General features: G+C 41.7%; 1 protein-coding gene across 1 annotated transcript in view; it reads right to left on the reverse strand.

Annotated features, from left to right (window-relative positions):
• The window catches only part of Chsy3 (chondroitin sulfate synthase 3), a 258,972-nt gene extending 242,649 nt beyond the window's left edge, over positions 1-16,323 (reverse strand). Inside the window, exons 1-2 of the mRNA XM_052155852.1 lie at positions 15,190-16,323; positions 12,106-12,389 (exon numbers count right to left, since the gene is read on the reverse strand). Coding sequence (XP_052011812.1) covers positions 12,106-12,389; positions 15,190-15,997 — 1,092 coding nt within the window. The 5' untranslated portion in view covers positions 15,998-16,323. The remainder of the gene's footprint in view (positions 1-12,105; positions 12,390-15,189) is intronic.
• Between the last annotated feature and the right edge of the window lie 203 nt (positions 16,324-16,526).

Genomic DNA, 16,526 nt, shown 5'->3' on the forward strand with positions numbered 1-16,526 from the left:
GTTTTTCCAATGAGATTGCAATTATAAGACCTCACACAGTAAGGCTTTCTGTTAACTTACAAGTCAGACAGTATTCTCTCTGAACTCTGATTTGTCGCAATTCCATGACGTGTTAAATTATTTAATGGAAAGGGAAACCAAGGAAGATGCTGGTCAGTTATGAGAAATGCAGAATGTAAACAGTCACAGAGGAATCAAGTGAGCACTAAACTATTCTAAGAAACTGTGTGGGTAGAAAATCAAGAAGAACAGACTAATTAGCAACAGCCTGAGTAATTAATCTGAGGTTATTAGTTCAAATTCATTTTAGTCAAAGAACCTAAGCTTAGTTACCACATCAAACAGTACTAGTGTTGATAAATCAAGGTGTCAGCTCCATAAAGGAAGGCATGAATTTGTCCCTTTGTTGTTTGTTTGTTCTTTAACTCCATCCCTGTAACCGTATAGTCCACAAACAGAATTTACCTCTAAAACCACACAGCATGTTATCCTCCCAAGAGGTTCTTGGCAAATCTTTTTTAAAAAAATAATAATTAAATAATAAACTATTTATCATTGATAATTAATAATAAAATTAATATTGAAAAGGCTAATCATTGGGAGAGCCAAGACTGCTGCCTGGAATCAAAAGCAACCAATAAACATGGGCATTTGGGAGTGCTGCGGAGTCTATTTTCCTTTTGATTCTCCAAAAAAATGGTAATTCAATCATTTTGAAGTTCTAAGCAGCCATTAAAATAAAACGAGAGGATATTACTGATATAAGATACTGATATAAGAGTAATTCTCTGCTAACACTTTTATTGTCACCATAGCAAATGCATGAGAGAAAGAGTATAAGAGGAAGATTAATTTGGCTCATTGGGTTTCAGAGGGGGTTAGTCCATGGCCTATAGTCCATTATTCAATATCATACTGGTATGAGCATGTGGCCAAGGAAGCTGTGCACCTAGTGGCAGTCTGGAAAAAGAGAAGGAGACTGGACCAAGCACAAGGAATACACTCCAAAGGCATGACTCTGTGGCCTGCTTTTCTTCCAGACTCCCCCTTCTCCAGGCAGTTCAGCTGCAAACTCATCATTAGATAATCCACTAATGAAGCCAGTGCCCTCCCAATCCACTCAGCTCTCATTAGCGCCACCAGCTGGGCACACGGTGTCTTGGGAAAGACACTCCCTCATCAAACTACAGCTCCCAGCAATGATCATAACTGAACAACGTTAATGTTCAGAACAATGCATACGTTACTTCTTCTACTTCCCTCTTAAAACTAAATAACCAGGGAAAGAAACTAAATCAAAGTTTTCTGACATTCAAAAGAAACTGGATATAGAAGAAAAGAGTCTTAGTTTTTAAAAAAAAAACATAAAAATAAAAAAATGTTGGGAAGAAAATTCTAAAATCAGATGAATCACAGAAATAGTAATATTTTTCACTCTATATCTGTATGCTCTGACCACTTTATTATATTATTTTAACACCCTATACTTAGTATTTACATTTTATTTAAAAACATTTAAAACAAATGATTTTAAAACAAAGATTTAATCACAAAACAGAACTGTCACACCACGACCATAAGACTTGGCAATGCAATGTCTCAGAAGTCCAGTCTCAAGCCCTCCTCCCACTTCAGGGCCATGAATTGACTGAAGGACCCACAGGCGCTTGTCACCAGGGTCAGCCATGAGCTTTATTTACACAATACTTGCTTTACCAAGAAGTGAAGTTTGATTAAAATAAATGCATATAGGCAATAAAGGATAATGATCACTGTGGGTTGGGACCCATTCCTCACTAGCCAGAAAACTTGTTCAAGGTAGATGTGCCTTAATTTTCTTAGTAAACGTCCTCCCAAAGAACATCATTGTCATGCACAATGTCTGCCCTCTGTCCTTTCTCCATTCTGATCTTGCATTTTCAACACCCCAGTCTGGGACTCCACCTGAGCGTCCCTTGCCTTCTAGATGGCTTACTTGTCCATGCTTCTTTGATGAGAATTTTCTCCCTTGTTCCCTGTGTCACTCACACAGTTGTCTTCTAAGTAAAGCCCATCAGGGCTCCCTACACAGAGCTGTGTAGCAGCCCCTGTCTGTCTTTCTCTATCTCTCTGTCTCTCTTTATCTCTATGTATGTGTCTGTCTCAGTATCTGCCTCTGCCTGCACCTCTCTCTCTCTCTCTCTCTCTCTCTCTCTCTCTCTCTCTGCCTTCCTGAGTCTTTTTCGACCTTATTTACCTTGTTCATAATCTAGAATATAAGGTCAGGATTTGGATCTAATGTTTGCTGAAACAGCAACTGTAGAAGAATGCCTGGGCATTAGAAGGTTGTGACTATTTGCTGAATACATGAATAATGAGTAGAACTCGGTGTGCCCTAAGTAGACATCCTCCTGTGTTCTTCCAATTCCTGAAATAAGTTGGTCACTCAGACTTGCTCATCTCACATACCTTACCTCTGGGAATACTATCATCTTCAAGCCTGAAGCCCAGGTGACATGTTAACCTTTCCCAGGCTAGTACTGCACACCTAGATTATCTTTACTGTGGACAATTCTCTGTCTGCTCTATCTTAAGTTCATCATGTACACTTCCTCTTTGGCCCTTTTATTAAGATTCATCTCACACAATCAGCAGCTATAACTAAATCCCATAAGACCCCATCTTTAAGCACAGGACTGTTAAGGCATCCTCCTGCACTAGAGCCATTAAGGAAAACATCTGTGTGATACTCTCCACTCAGACCTCATCAAAGCTTTCTATGACCCAGTGGACTGATTTTCTATACCAGCTGCTCATTAACATCAACCAGAAGGATTTTTTCACAATCTTACACTTTCTTCTAGTCCACAGTTTTCCATGAGATTCTAAGGCTTACTCACACATCTACAGATCCATCTGAACTTGTGAGTATGATGTATAAGTCCTTTATAAGTGGATTCTGCTACCGGTTTTAATTCTCACTTTTGATACCTTTCGGAAGCTGAACCCAAACATGCTATGTGATATGGTGCTGCCTTTCATCTTCTCTGCATCTGCCAACTGTCCTCCACGGTGCTCAAGGCTTGAAGAATGCACTGCATTTTCCAGTTCTATGGAGCACTTCTTTCCTTTATTTGAAATAAAGTATCATTTACTTTCCGCCTCCAAAGAAGTCAGTACAGCGATGGGCAGAGGAATGTTTACTGGTGACAAGCAGAGGACATCACATTTACATTTAAAGATTTTAAAATCTATAAAGTTACCATTTCTGGAATTTATCATACAGGTCTCTTGAATGCCTGTTGTCTTTAAAGCACCAAAGTCCAATGCAATAAGTCGATATCACAGCAGCAAAATAATGGGAATCAGCATTCAAGCATTTTAGAACTCTGTTATTATAGATCATTCAGATATGGTGATTAAGAAGAACTATAATTCCCCAAGCATTGAATGTGTGAAGCTAGTTTTAAGAACTCTGAAAAATCCACCCTGATGTTCTTTTTAAAGTAATATTTGAGCACAGTCATTAGAGGAGTAGCTATATGGCTGCAAGTGATAGTTTCATATTATTGTCTTAAAATCTGGGGACTTTGCTGTTTTAAACAAATGGATGACAATTATATAGAAGTTTTTGTTAGTCTCTATGTCTGAAAGAAAATAAAGAATAACTCAAAGTTGGCTGGATATTCAAATATCATAGGTAACTTAAAATCAATACACTTGAGAACTGGAGAGATACCTCAGTTGGTAAAGTAGTTTTTTGCAAGCCTGAATGCATAGGCTCCACCCCCAAACAATGCATGAATGTGTGACATGCATATATCCTAATGAGTACTGTGAGGTCAACACTATATCTACCTTAGTCACTTCGAACATACACTATGACCACCTTAGTCACCCAGGCTATTTCAAACAATAGGCATCCCCGGAAAAAGATTCTAATATATTGGACCAGCAGTTGGTTCCTAACTATTTTCAAAGTCCCTCAGAGAATCCCATTCTGTAGTGGAAATAAATAACCACTACACTGTGGCTGGAGAGCTGGCTCATCAGTTAGGATTACATACTGCTCTTTCTAAAGAGCCAAATCTGGTTCCTATCATGTCAGGTGGTTTATAGAAATCACCTACAACTCTAGCTCCAGGGGATCTGACGCTCTCTTCTGGTGTCTACAAGTATCTACACTCATGCACACACACTCAAGTACAGATGAGCACAAAAATAAATCACTAAACAAACTGAATCAAGACTTTCCCTACCTTAGCAGAACAGATCTTCCAAAGACCCATTATAATTAACCTTTCCAATTGACATTATCTCTTCCAATGGGGCATGAGGCAAAAAACACTGCCATTTTGGAGACTAGAAACAGCTAACATGAACACATGCTGAGCAAGATTCTAAAGACCTTCAATGTATTGATCTTTTATACTCCCCACCATGGCTCTGTAAAGTTGGCACTGTTTTATGGCTGTTTGTTTCTTCAAGAGCAGCTTAGAGAACTAGCTACTACTCTGAAATGCTTCTGTGCACATTGAGCCATTCAGTTTTCCCAGAAGCACCCTTTAAGTACAAAATTATTGTAATACCATTTAGTAGATGAGGAAATGAAAACCAAAGAACTAAAAGACACAATAACTTGTCAACAGCCATACCATCCGTGAATGGAAAACTAAGGACTGGAACGGGGATAGTTCTGATCTAGGAGTAATTTGCAGTTGGTAGTGGCCAAGAGAAATGAAAGCCATTAACGGAGAACTAAGTCACTAAATGTGTGAACGGATATCTTTGGTGAGCTACGAAATGCCATTGCTAATAAAATGGGGCAAGAATGATATCATCTGTATTGTGGCACAGAGTATCACAGTTGGACTCAACTGTAGATTCCGTGGTGCAGAATGAAATAATATTGAGAGACATGTCTGAGGTGGTAGCCCAATTCAGTCAGAGCTGAAGGCAAGAGGTAAGCTAGAAGCCAGAGCCCTCCTCCTAGTCCATGCCATAAGACAGAAAGGTGCTCGTGACACACTGTCTGTAAAGGGAGCTTCACAGGCAAGTGAAAGAAGCTAGCTATGTGAGCAGAACACGTTAAACGTGCTTTATCACGTGTACTTTCAGGATACCTACTCAGGTGCATTAAATATCCTCGTTTCGCTAAGAATACATCTTGCTATTATAAAAATTTTTATCTCATTAAATACAGCTTTTATTTTTAAGTATATATATATATATATATATATCCCCTTATATTTTGATTTGTGATTGCAAAGTTTGCCTCAAAATTAAATTAGTATTTACGAAAAGAGATGTTTCTAAACAGCAGGTCACAGTTATGCAATGGTGATTTACTCCTGGGCCCAGTAGTTTAGAATTCCATCCTTCTCATCTAAACCTCCTGGACTAGAGGTGGCCAGTGGGACTTCTGCAGTGGCCCCTACCATCCTTTGGTTAGCTAAATCACACATACAGTCTCTCAACCATAACCACAGTACCTGTACACTGAGCTTTTAGCATTTCAAACTGTTTGGCAGCTTATTAGAAAAGATTTGAGACAGTTCTACTTAGCCACAGAGGAGTCTCTGAAGAACATTTTTCAGTTCAAAATAAAATCCAGCAATACACCAAACACTTTTGCACGTGATGAAAACTGTTGTCTCTAAAGAGAATTCATTCCATTCACAGGATCTTCCCTTAGCCTTCCAGCCCGAGTCTGTTGAAGGAAGTTAGAATAAACATCCAACTGAACCCACTACCTTCTATTAGCTGAGGTGCTGAGAATGTGGTCCTCTACATTCCTTTCTGTCACTTGCTTCTTTTTGTTAAGTTTTAATATTCCAAATTATTATTTAATGTTCAGAAAATAAGAGCCAATATGTATTTTTATAGTTGTTACCATATTTTTCTGAAGTTTCATTTTCTTTGAGTACTTTGAACTTTAACAGTTATTTTTCTTATGTATGTGTATCTAAGCCATCTCTTAGTGATATAGGAGTTTTTATAAGCAAATAACTTCCTAATAAAAATTAATGAAACAAAAAGAGATAGTAAAAAATCTTGAGATAGTATTGAGCACAAAGAATGAAGAACACTGCTGTCAAAATTAAAATCAGTAAATAAAGGCTTGAGAATCTCACAACAATTAAGAAATCAATTTAATTATCTATTAGGCCCGAGACAGTGCCCGCTGGGTTTTAAAGAATAAATCATGTTTGTTTAGTTAATTCATAAACTTGTAGCACACTTACTGAACTGTTAATGTCCAATACAGAACAACAGTAAACACACATGAGGACTTGGGCTTGGTTCAGGGTGTTTCTTAGGTGATTAAATAAGAACTGCACTGGGCCTGTGAGGCCCAGCAGCTCCTCAATTCCCACCTTCCTTGACTGGTTTTGGTATTTGGCAACATCAAATAATGGCTCACATGGCTCCCTGCTTTCTGTTCTTGTAGCAATTAAATTCCTTGAACAAAATGTCCCATTAAAAGCTATACCATTCTACAAAAGATGTGTGACATAACACAAACTACACTTCGATGTCTGATGCATTGCCTTGTATTTTGAATACTTGCTAAGTAGAAAAACAGCTGAACTTATGTTTCTCAGGGAACGAACTGTTTAAAACAACAAGACAATGAAAACAGACAGAGCCAGAAACCAGACTTGATTTTTTTTTCAAGAAACTGAAATATTTGTGACTTATTAGGAAAGAAAAGCATTTAAACCTGTTAGGAATGTCATGCTATCATCTAGTTTGTTTCCAGTTGTCTGGAGGCATTTCTCAAACTTAGTAGCATCTGCAACTGTTGGAAAGCATCTATTCAGAATACATAACTTGTCTCAGGTCAGGTAATCAGGGACCACTTAGCGGTGGAAATGCCCGAAGCTTACAGAGCACAACCGACATCTGTACTGAATTTTCCATAACTTCAGGAGGTGATTTGATTTTTGTACAACGAAGAAAACAGTGCAGCAGCAAGAACCTCACAAAGACAGTTTAGGATGGTTTCATCTGACAAATGGGACAGGGAAGAAAGGGCAGATGTGGGAGGCTTCCTGCTCTTAGGAAAGTCCAAAAACAAACAAGCAAAAACAAAACAGCAAACTTCTGAAAGACTGAATCTTAGATAAAAACTTAGACTTCACTGCATCTATTAATTAGTTCTAGGGAACATTCTGATAACAGAGCTTAGTGCTGGGAGGGGTGGCTCTATGACTAAGGTGCTTGCTGTGTACCCAGGAGGTGCTGAGTTCAGGTCCCCAGACCCCAAAATGAAAGTCACACATGTTAGCATGTTCTTCTGCAACCCAATGTTGAGAACTGGGGTACAGAGTGGCCTAAATGGTGAACTCTTGGTTCAGTTCAAGATCCTGCTTCAAACATGTAGTGGCAAACATCTGGGGAGACACTCAACATCAAACTCTCGACTCCACACAGGGACACACAAATGAGGAAACCTGCATAAACATCTTGGCATCTCTTACATTCTAAGAGACTGGAAAATTTTCTGGACCTCAGAGCCAGAGAACCTACTGTGTCCTCAAACTGTTTAACTTACCTTTAAGAGATCAATCTAAGAACCTACACTACTTGCCTTTGGTTACCCTTGTTAACAATCTTTACAACTTAAGATAATGCATAGATGTAATCTTAAATTATGTAATCTTCCATGCTCCTGGCTCAGATAATGTGGGCACAACATTTGCTGAAATCAGCAAATACAGAAGCTGTGAATAACTTCCTAAAGTCACCCATAAATGTAACCATTCATGGATATTGGTTGATAAACAATGCTTGTTATCTGGGTCAGTGGGTTCAGTTGGAGCCAGTGACTTAATCCCTTGTAAAACTCCTTTAAAGAGGTTTGTACAGCAGTGGTTCTCAACCTGTGGGCACAACCCCCTCAGGGGTTAGAATGACCTTTTTGTAGGTTGCAAAGCTGATATCCTGCATATCAGATATTTATATCACAATTTGTAACAGTAGCAAAATTACAGTTATGAAATAGCAATGAAAATAATCTTGTTAGGGGGTTGCCACAATGTGAGGAACTGCATTAAAGGCATCAAAGGGTCTCAGTATTAAGAAGGTTGAGAACCGCTGCTATAAAGAACCCATTCCTTCCTCCTTGCATGCTCTTTATGCTTCTCAATAAAGACAGAGTGAAGCCCTTTGTTAGGGACAGACACGTACACCAGACAAACAACGATACAGACACAGACTCAAAATCAGACTCACACATCAGACAGAAGACAGAGGCACAGAAAACTTGAAGTGAACAATTCAAATCTTGACTTGCTCTTAATTAATCTACTCTAATGGTGAATTCTTTTATTTCTTTCCTTAATGTGGCATCTATAGGTGTTAATCACAATGAAGTATAATCCTCACAACAAAGTATTTAAAATATAAATTTGATTCTTACTACCAAAATTCATGTTATGGAAAGAGATGTCATAAAATTTGTAGCCAAGGGTTGCTTCCCTCAAAAGAAAGAAAGAAAGAAAGAAAGAAAGAAAGAAAGAAAGAAAGAAAGAAAGAAAGAAAGAAAGAAAGAAAGAAAGAAAGAAAGGAAGGAAGGAAGGAAGGAAGGAAGGAAGGAAGGAAGGAAGGAAGGAAGGAAGGAAGGAAGGAAGGAAGGAAAAAAGAAAGAGAAAGAAAGAAAGAAAGAAAGAAAGAAAGAAAGAAAGAAAGAAAGAAAGAAAGAAAGAAAGAAAGAAAGAAAGAAAGTGTTGTTGTAGCCAAGCAGTGGTGGCACACGCCTTTAATCCCAGCACTCTGAGAGGCAGAGGCAGGTAGATTTCTGAGTTCGAGGCCAGCCTGGTCAACAGAGTGAGTTCCAGGAAAGCCAGGGCTACACAGAGAATCCCTGTCTGTAAAAGAAAAAAAAAGTGTTGTTTTTATCAGCTTGGACAAGGAATATAAAATAAATTCCCATGGAAATCCTAGTGTCCAATCAGATATGACGAGAACTGAAACCTGCCTGCCTCTACTGAAGGAAACAGAACAAACTAAAAGCACAAAACTTTAAAAACCTCCATTGCTAAGGCAATGTTGAGAGCCTCCTAGAATGCCAGAGACCCACAGTAGTCAAGTCAGGGTTCCACTGGACGTGTGACCTTAGCCAGCAGGAGGGACCAATCAATTCTAGTACAGAGGGAGTACAACAGAATTAACTTCAAACACATACACAGAACCTGAGGTGTAGGTGAGTATAGCAGCAACCTGTACTAACAACTTGGAAAATGGATGGCTCAGACCTAAGTAGGAAAGTATCCATCAATACTCTCCAGTGACATCTGGTCCTTTGTGTCCCCTGAGAGATAAGCAAGTGGGGGAGTAGACGGGGAGAAGAAGTCACCTGACAAACAAACTGTTGGGTTCTGATTGCCAGGCACTGAAGTTGCACATTAGTGTCTCAAAGTCCCAAAGATACAGCAAGAGAAGGTTCCAGCTGCCTTACGAGATGCGTTCCCCAAAAGTAAGCGGATTGCCTGCTGGAGACCACTTGAGTTGCTTGGGTTTTAGGGCAGTCAGTAATAAACCGCTATAACATTTACATAGATGTTTCTGTGTAAATGTATGTAGGTTTTCATTTTTCTAGAGAGTTTTGCTGTAATTTTGTTTTCTTATCTCAGAAGAGAGAGAGAGAGCAAGAGAGAGAGGGAGGGAGAGGAGTTTATGTGAGAAAGCACTAACTTTCTTTCTATTGAGACTAAGAAAACCTCTGGAAACAGAACTGAACTCTTGAAATGAATCTAGTAGTTTCTTGAGTCATTTTTCATTACGTAGATATAGTCTAACCTGGTTAGGATTCTTGAAGTACCAAAGGAAATAATCTATTCCACACATTCTCCTTTAATTTGGTTACATTATAATGCAATTTAGAAGCACTCTGGGTTTCACGGCGAGTTTACTCTCAGTGGTTTTTGGTATTTCTAAAATAAAACAATGGTTTTCTCACTCTAGGCCAAAAAAATCATTAAAGCATGTAAAGTGTAATTAAAGATTGTAATTTTTAATTTGACTCTTCTGATAACAATGAATCAGCATTACCAATGGCTGCGAAGTGAGTAAAGTTTAAGAATCCATGTCATACAGCTCCTGATCGCTTACCACTAGGCATAATGCACAATGCCTCCGACTGAGACAATGTAACCAGCATGCGTTGACAATTGGACACAAACTCAGCACTGTCTGAGGGCCTCAAAGTTTCTCAGTGTGACATTCACACTCTGCAATTCAGGACACTTTATTTTTTTTCCAGTGCTAGAACTAAATGCTGAAATGATCTATTTCCTACAGACTCTGAAGTCATTGACGGACAAGTGTCATTCCAAATTTAAACATACTGCAAAGGTTATGGGAAATATCACCAATGTGTAGGATACAAGAGAGCTTGCACACCACTTGAGAACATTTTCTTGGTGTGGAAGATGAACAGATAGAGCATAAGGTAAAGACTGGACATTTGTAGTAAAATCAGTGAAAAACGTGAATGATAATAAAAGATTTTTTTGCTAGAGTGTTCTATTTAATGGAAGGCAATAAGTTATCAAGAACTCCATATTTCCCTTTTGTGTTTATTCATACTTTCAAAATTGCTGTGGCAGATCTTCACATGAAATTGGCTGAATGTAGGTTAGACATTAAGTATTGGTTGTATCCCAGATAATTTTATATTAGAGGGAATTCTGCATTGAGTTCAGTGAAGTCGCCTTTCATGATAAAAGCTGTAATACTTTGTTGTTAATCTTCTTCTAAATACTGTTGCTTTGTTTTGCTTTTAGGACAGAGTCTGACTATATAGCTCAAGCTAACCTGAAACTCACAATCCTTCCTCTTCAGGGTTCTGAGTATTAGAATTACCAGAATGGCTTACAAAAGCTATAGGATAGCTTTATAAAATAAAACTTGCTACTTTCCTATTGAAAGCAATTATTTGTATAATCAACTTAATTTGCCTAATACAGATCCCCAATACATAATTATCAGTGAATTTCCCTGTGGGTAATAATTCTTTAAAATACCTCAACATCTGCTTCTCAGCCTTTTGGCTAAGATCAAGTGTAAAATACCTCAACAAATTGTGTCACAAGACATTTTTAAAAAAACTAAATAAAGAGATATTACAACCCTGAAAGAAAAAATAAAATAAACCATGTAACATTGAGAAACAATCATTTCACATGAAACGTATTTTCCTTACATGCATTCTCCCTGCTAAATTTACAAAACTTTTGAAGATAAAGAGGTTGAGATGCACTCTGTGTCCACTGGGAAGGTAAAATAAAATTAAACTCCAAATAACTGCAAATCAAACTGCATTAAAATTGCAATGTATTATTTAAACACCAAATCAATTGTTACTAAAATTATCTTTCAGGAAAACTATTTTAAAGGATAATTCATTTGATTTTAAAGCCAAATTCTAAAGGGGAAAAAAAGTTCCACAAAGTTAATATCCACGATGTCATAACAGTACATACCTCTCCATATTTAAATAATTTTGACTTTTGATAAATTGTCACAAAAACAGACATAAATAAAGTCTAGAGAACAAGTGAAAAACATAATCATGTGACAGTCATGTGACACAGTCACTCATTGCCCCAGATTACTCACACGCTATCAAATAGAGCCGTAAAGTGCTAGAAAAGAACCTATCATGAATGACATAGTGATGACCTTCCCCTAAGTGTCTAGTTCCCGCTCGCTCGAATATTCTCAAGGACTGCACATGTTAGCCTTGTGAAAACAAAGAGCTGTCCTCATGTACACAAAGAAGAAATCCAGGTCAATAAATAATAAAAATTACATGGAAAGAACTACAATTAGCCCTCTAGTTAGAGACAGCAAATAAATGCACATGAATATAAACACCAAAAAAAGGAAATAAAGTGGGGTGGAGGAATTTTATCCGGTGGCAGAGGTATAACTGAAGGTTTGCCTAAAGTTAAAATTCATGCTAACAACAAGACCTCATCAAGGCTTTGGATCTAATAAGAAAGATGCCTCCCCATCCCTAAGAAAATAAAGAAAAGTAAATAAAAGAATTGTTGTCCAGGATGCAAAGCGGCATGTACCTGTAATGCATGAATATCTCCTCACAACCTTAAGGCTTACCTCATAAGACCAGACACACTGTGTCCCGCCGAAGCGTCGAACACACCGCCCTACTTCTACATCTTCGTGAGTGGTGTACATCTCTCTGAGGCATTCACCAATATGAGGCACCATCCGCCTGAGAACCTCTCTGCTGAAGATCATGCCAGGTCCTCCCATGCAGAAGTTCTCCCCCGGCTCCAGCCCCAGCTTTCCAAGTTCTTCTGTATTCCCCAGGCCAGTCTGTCCCAGGTAGAGAGGCTTGCTGCTATTTAGGGATCTTAGAAATTCTTCCAACTTATCACCTAAAATGAGAAAGCCGAGAGTCACCTCCTGTCCTCATTTCACAGGCAATTACCATGTTCAATGGAGTGAGAGAACTTGCGCCATTTCTCTTAACCTCAGCATGCACCTTAAACCATTGGGAAGAAGAAGAAACAATTCTCCTTTCTGTCATTATTTTCCTTTTTTGTTAATGATTTTATCTATTTACATTTCAAATGTTGCCCCCCCTTTCCCAGTCCCAACGCAAAGTCATGGGTATTTATTAAACCTTAACACAATTTTAACGAATCTGTCACCCAATTTCAGCAGAGGTGAGATGAAGAGAAGAGGAATGAAGATTGCTTCTTAGTACATTTGAAGTAATAAAGATTTCCAGAAATACAACATAATATCAAATTGATACCTGGTGGTGTTGGCCTGGCAATCTGCTGAGAGCTGATAAGTAGTTTTCTTTGTAGGCATATTGTGTCTATATCCTAATGTATGTGGATACAACATCACATTCATTCACAAGGAAGCCAGAGTTCAACCTTAGTTCTTTCTCTGGTTCCAAGCGCTTTGGGTTTGAAGACAGTGTGTTTCTAACTGACCTGGGTGTATTTTAGGAGATTGTCTTTCTCATTTGCCTGGACCTCACCAAGTAGACTAGACTAGCAGGCCAGGGAGCTCCAAAGAGTATTCCACCATATCTATTATGCTTTTCTTTTTGACATGGTTTTGGGGTTTGCAGCTCTGGTCCTGATGCCTGAGAGGTGAGTTTACCCATTTAGCTACCTCCATAGTTCCAATATCCAATGATTATTTTTATAATAATCGACCAGGTTGGGAGTTTATTATTAATTAAACTTCAGTCATACACAATCTACATTATTTAGGAGGTGATCTAAACAAAACCTTATCTTGAAACTGAACTTGGGAAGGCATTATTCTAGAGGAAAAAAATCATGAACATTACAATCAAAATAATGAGATGTACTGACTTGTGGGTGGTAAGTTGATCAAAAGAAAGGATTGAAAGTAAAATCTTGTAGCTATAAGAGTTCAAAGCATCTGATATTCTGTATAGTGATACATCGGAATAAGTTGTCACCCTCTTCAGTGTCCTTAGTCAGCCTTGGTACTCTTATTTTTAATAAGCAAGGCCACTATCTCCAGCCCATGTCTCACCCTCTAGCTGTCAATAGGAATTTTTTTTAAACTATACTGGATTATTGATAGAAATGCATTTTAAATTTAATAAAAACAGAATATGGCATTTCAAAGAATTGAGGGACAATATATACTCCAAATCATTAAAAACACATGGCCGGAGTAGGCCCTATCAATATATGGTGCAAAGTATGGCTCCTTTGCCAGAAAAATCTTGGTGATTTTGATGAGAAATAGAAGACAATTATTCTAAAGTCTAGGTTCCTCAAGACAATGAGCAGAAGGCAATACTTCTGAAAAATACTTTTTCTTTGACACCACCATAAATACCACATTTGAGGGATGCAATCATGATAGACTTGTTGTCACGTAACTATCAAAATCTCTCATTTCAAATGGCACCACAGAGATCGGCTCCTCTCCCTTAAACTCGGAACAACTCTATTAACAGGACATCATCTCCTTGCCCCAAAGAAGAACTTAGGATTTGCTTGCCCTTGCATTATGTGAAAGGTATTAACCTTGATCATGACAAAGTCATAGGTCTACAAATAGCCAGCACATGCCGAGACGGGCTGTACTCCTTAGGATAAGAGGTAGGGAGCATGTACAGTGGCGATTGCTCCTCCAGGACAAGCCTATTTCTTCCTTTGCGATCTTTTTCCCATCTTCTCCACTATCTGAACCAAAAAGTTGACTCCTGTACTCTAAGAAACTTTGAGCTATTGAGCTCTGAAATTCTCTGGCCAGAACTGCTAACAATCTGGATAAAAAGCTGTCCCTTTCTTTTAATACTGACAAAGTTTTCTCATGCCGTGGCTCAGTGGTGTGGTCTAGGTAGTTCTAGAATCTGTTCAAACGCTGCAGCCACCAAGAGCAACTGGAAAGGTTCCAATGTGAGTGTGTACGACGCAGCTTGCAGGTACCAGAGGCTGTTTAAATCCAATGCACTGCCAAACCGTCAACCCCTCTTCTTCACCTGACCTTTGGAAACTCCCACCGATTGCTGCTGAGTTTTATTGAAGTGTGGCAGAAAATGGGGACTTGGCTGGAAAGAACAGCACAGTGGGCTGGTGGGTGTATTCAAGGTCTCACGGTGTGGGGCAAGTTTCTAAAAGCCACAGAATGTCAAGCAGAGATCTGGGACAGTAAGAGATGGCTACCCACAGTTGCAGCTGTCTTGAAACTGCTCCAGATTAAGGTGAAACAAAGGAGCAGGGAAGGAAAGCAACAACATAAAATATCCAGCCCTGCTCTAGCATCTTGCATCTTGCTATCCTTTAGCCAGGACACGCCCCTCTGGACAGATTTGGGGAACTATCACCTACCGCGAGCTTGGGGGAGGGGCGGGAATGGCTTTTGGGTTAGCTCTGAGGTCCCCTACTTAGCCTTCTGAGTAGAGCCCTGAGCCAGATGGAATGAACAGCTGCAAGAGCGAGGAAAGTGGATGAAGCTGAGCAGGTATGAGGAACATACAGACTGCAGGAGAGGAGGCGCAGGCTAAGAATGATGGGCGGATGCAAGGGATGGGGATAGACGGCCAGGGGCTGCAGAAGCCCGGAGCAGGTGCTGGCAAGAGAAACGGTGGAGGAGGTGGGTAGGAGCTGGGGTTGACAGCAGAGAAAGGAATCAGAAGGTGGGCAGTGGGGACAGCTAACACTGGGAGGTCACCTTTGATGTAGACATCGTCGTCGGCGCGCATGAACCACTCATACTTGTCCAGATAGTGGTCGTGCATGTACTTGATCATCATGAAGGACTTTTTCTGGGGAGGGTAGGAATCGTCGACCCCCGGCAGCGCGATGACAGGCAACGGTGGCGGGGGCTGGCCGAGCGCAGCACTAGGAGGCTGTTGACTGGAGAAGAACTCCACGCGGCCAGGGATGAAGCGCGCCCAGGTCCGCTGCGCGGCCAGCGCGCGACTGCCCAGGTACTTCTGTGCGGTCATCACACCCACGTACAGGAAGTCCCCGGGTCCGGAGGTCGGGGCAGCGGCACCCCCGTCCCCGCTGCCGTTGTGGCTGCTCCCCGGCTGGCCACCCTTCCGAGGACCAGCCGCGCCCCCATCCTCCTCCTCCGGTTCCCCTTTGGCAGCCGGAGCGCCTGGAAGCGCCGTCGCACCTTCGGGCTTATGTCCTCGCCTCCTCTGCGGCAACGGAGCCGGCTGCTGCCAGGGGCTGCTCCGAAAACTAGGACCTCCGGGCGCCGCCTCCGGCCGCTGAGGACCCGGGAGCTCGTGGCTGGCAGGGGGCGGCGACTGCTCTAGCCGCGGCCGGGACTGAGGCTGGGGGAGCGGCTGCTGCGCGTCCGCGCGGGGCCCGGTAGCCGAGCGACCGTAGTAGGAGCAGAGACTGGAGCCGCGTCGCCTCTTCTCGCTCAGCTCGGCCACCCGGGGGGCGATGAGCCAGGACGCGGCGGTGAAGCCCAGGACCAACCCAAGCGCCACGCTCACCCACGGGCGGCGGGAGCGCACAGCCATCGTAGCAGCTCAGAGCACGGAGGCAGAGTGGGCGGTGTGGGCGCTGTCGTGGGTCCCCTAGGCTGGCTGCCGCCCTGGCTGGGTCTCCGCGCCCCTAGCCTGGGGCCGTGAACGCCTCCTGCGCACCGACGCGGGTTAGCTCTCCGCACGCCTAGCTGCGCTGCAGCTCCCGGCGAGGTGGCGGCTCAGCTCTGCGCTGGGGCTCCCGCCGAGGGTCGGGAGTGAAACTTCGGCAGCGGTGGAGGCGCAGGCAGCGGCGGCGACGGCCGCGAGAGGAGCTGCAGGAGGAGGAGCAGCGGCGGCAACGCGTCCGCTTCTCGGCTGCCACCCTGTCACAGGCGCGCCTGGTCCCTCCTCCTCCCGAAGCCTCCGCCCTCGCTCCCCGCCTCCCTCCCGCCCGCTGCCGGGCTCCGGACCGGCCCGAAGGAGGAGCCACCCTAGTAGTGGCTGCCAGGCGTGGGGAAGCGCGGGCCGCGGTATTTCCCCCATCACCCGCCCTTGGACGCCCCCCAGCCTACGCCTGGGTCGG

This window comes from Apodemus sylvaticus, chromosome 13 (assembly GCF_947179515.1).
Source record: "Apodemus sylvaticus chromosome 13, mApoSyl1.1, whole genome shotgun sequence".
Taxonomy (NCBI): Eukaryota; Metazoa; Chordata; class Mammalia; order Rodentia; family Muridae; genus Apodemus; species Apodemus sylvaticus.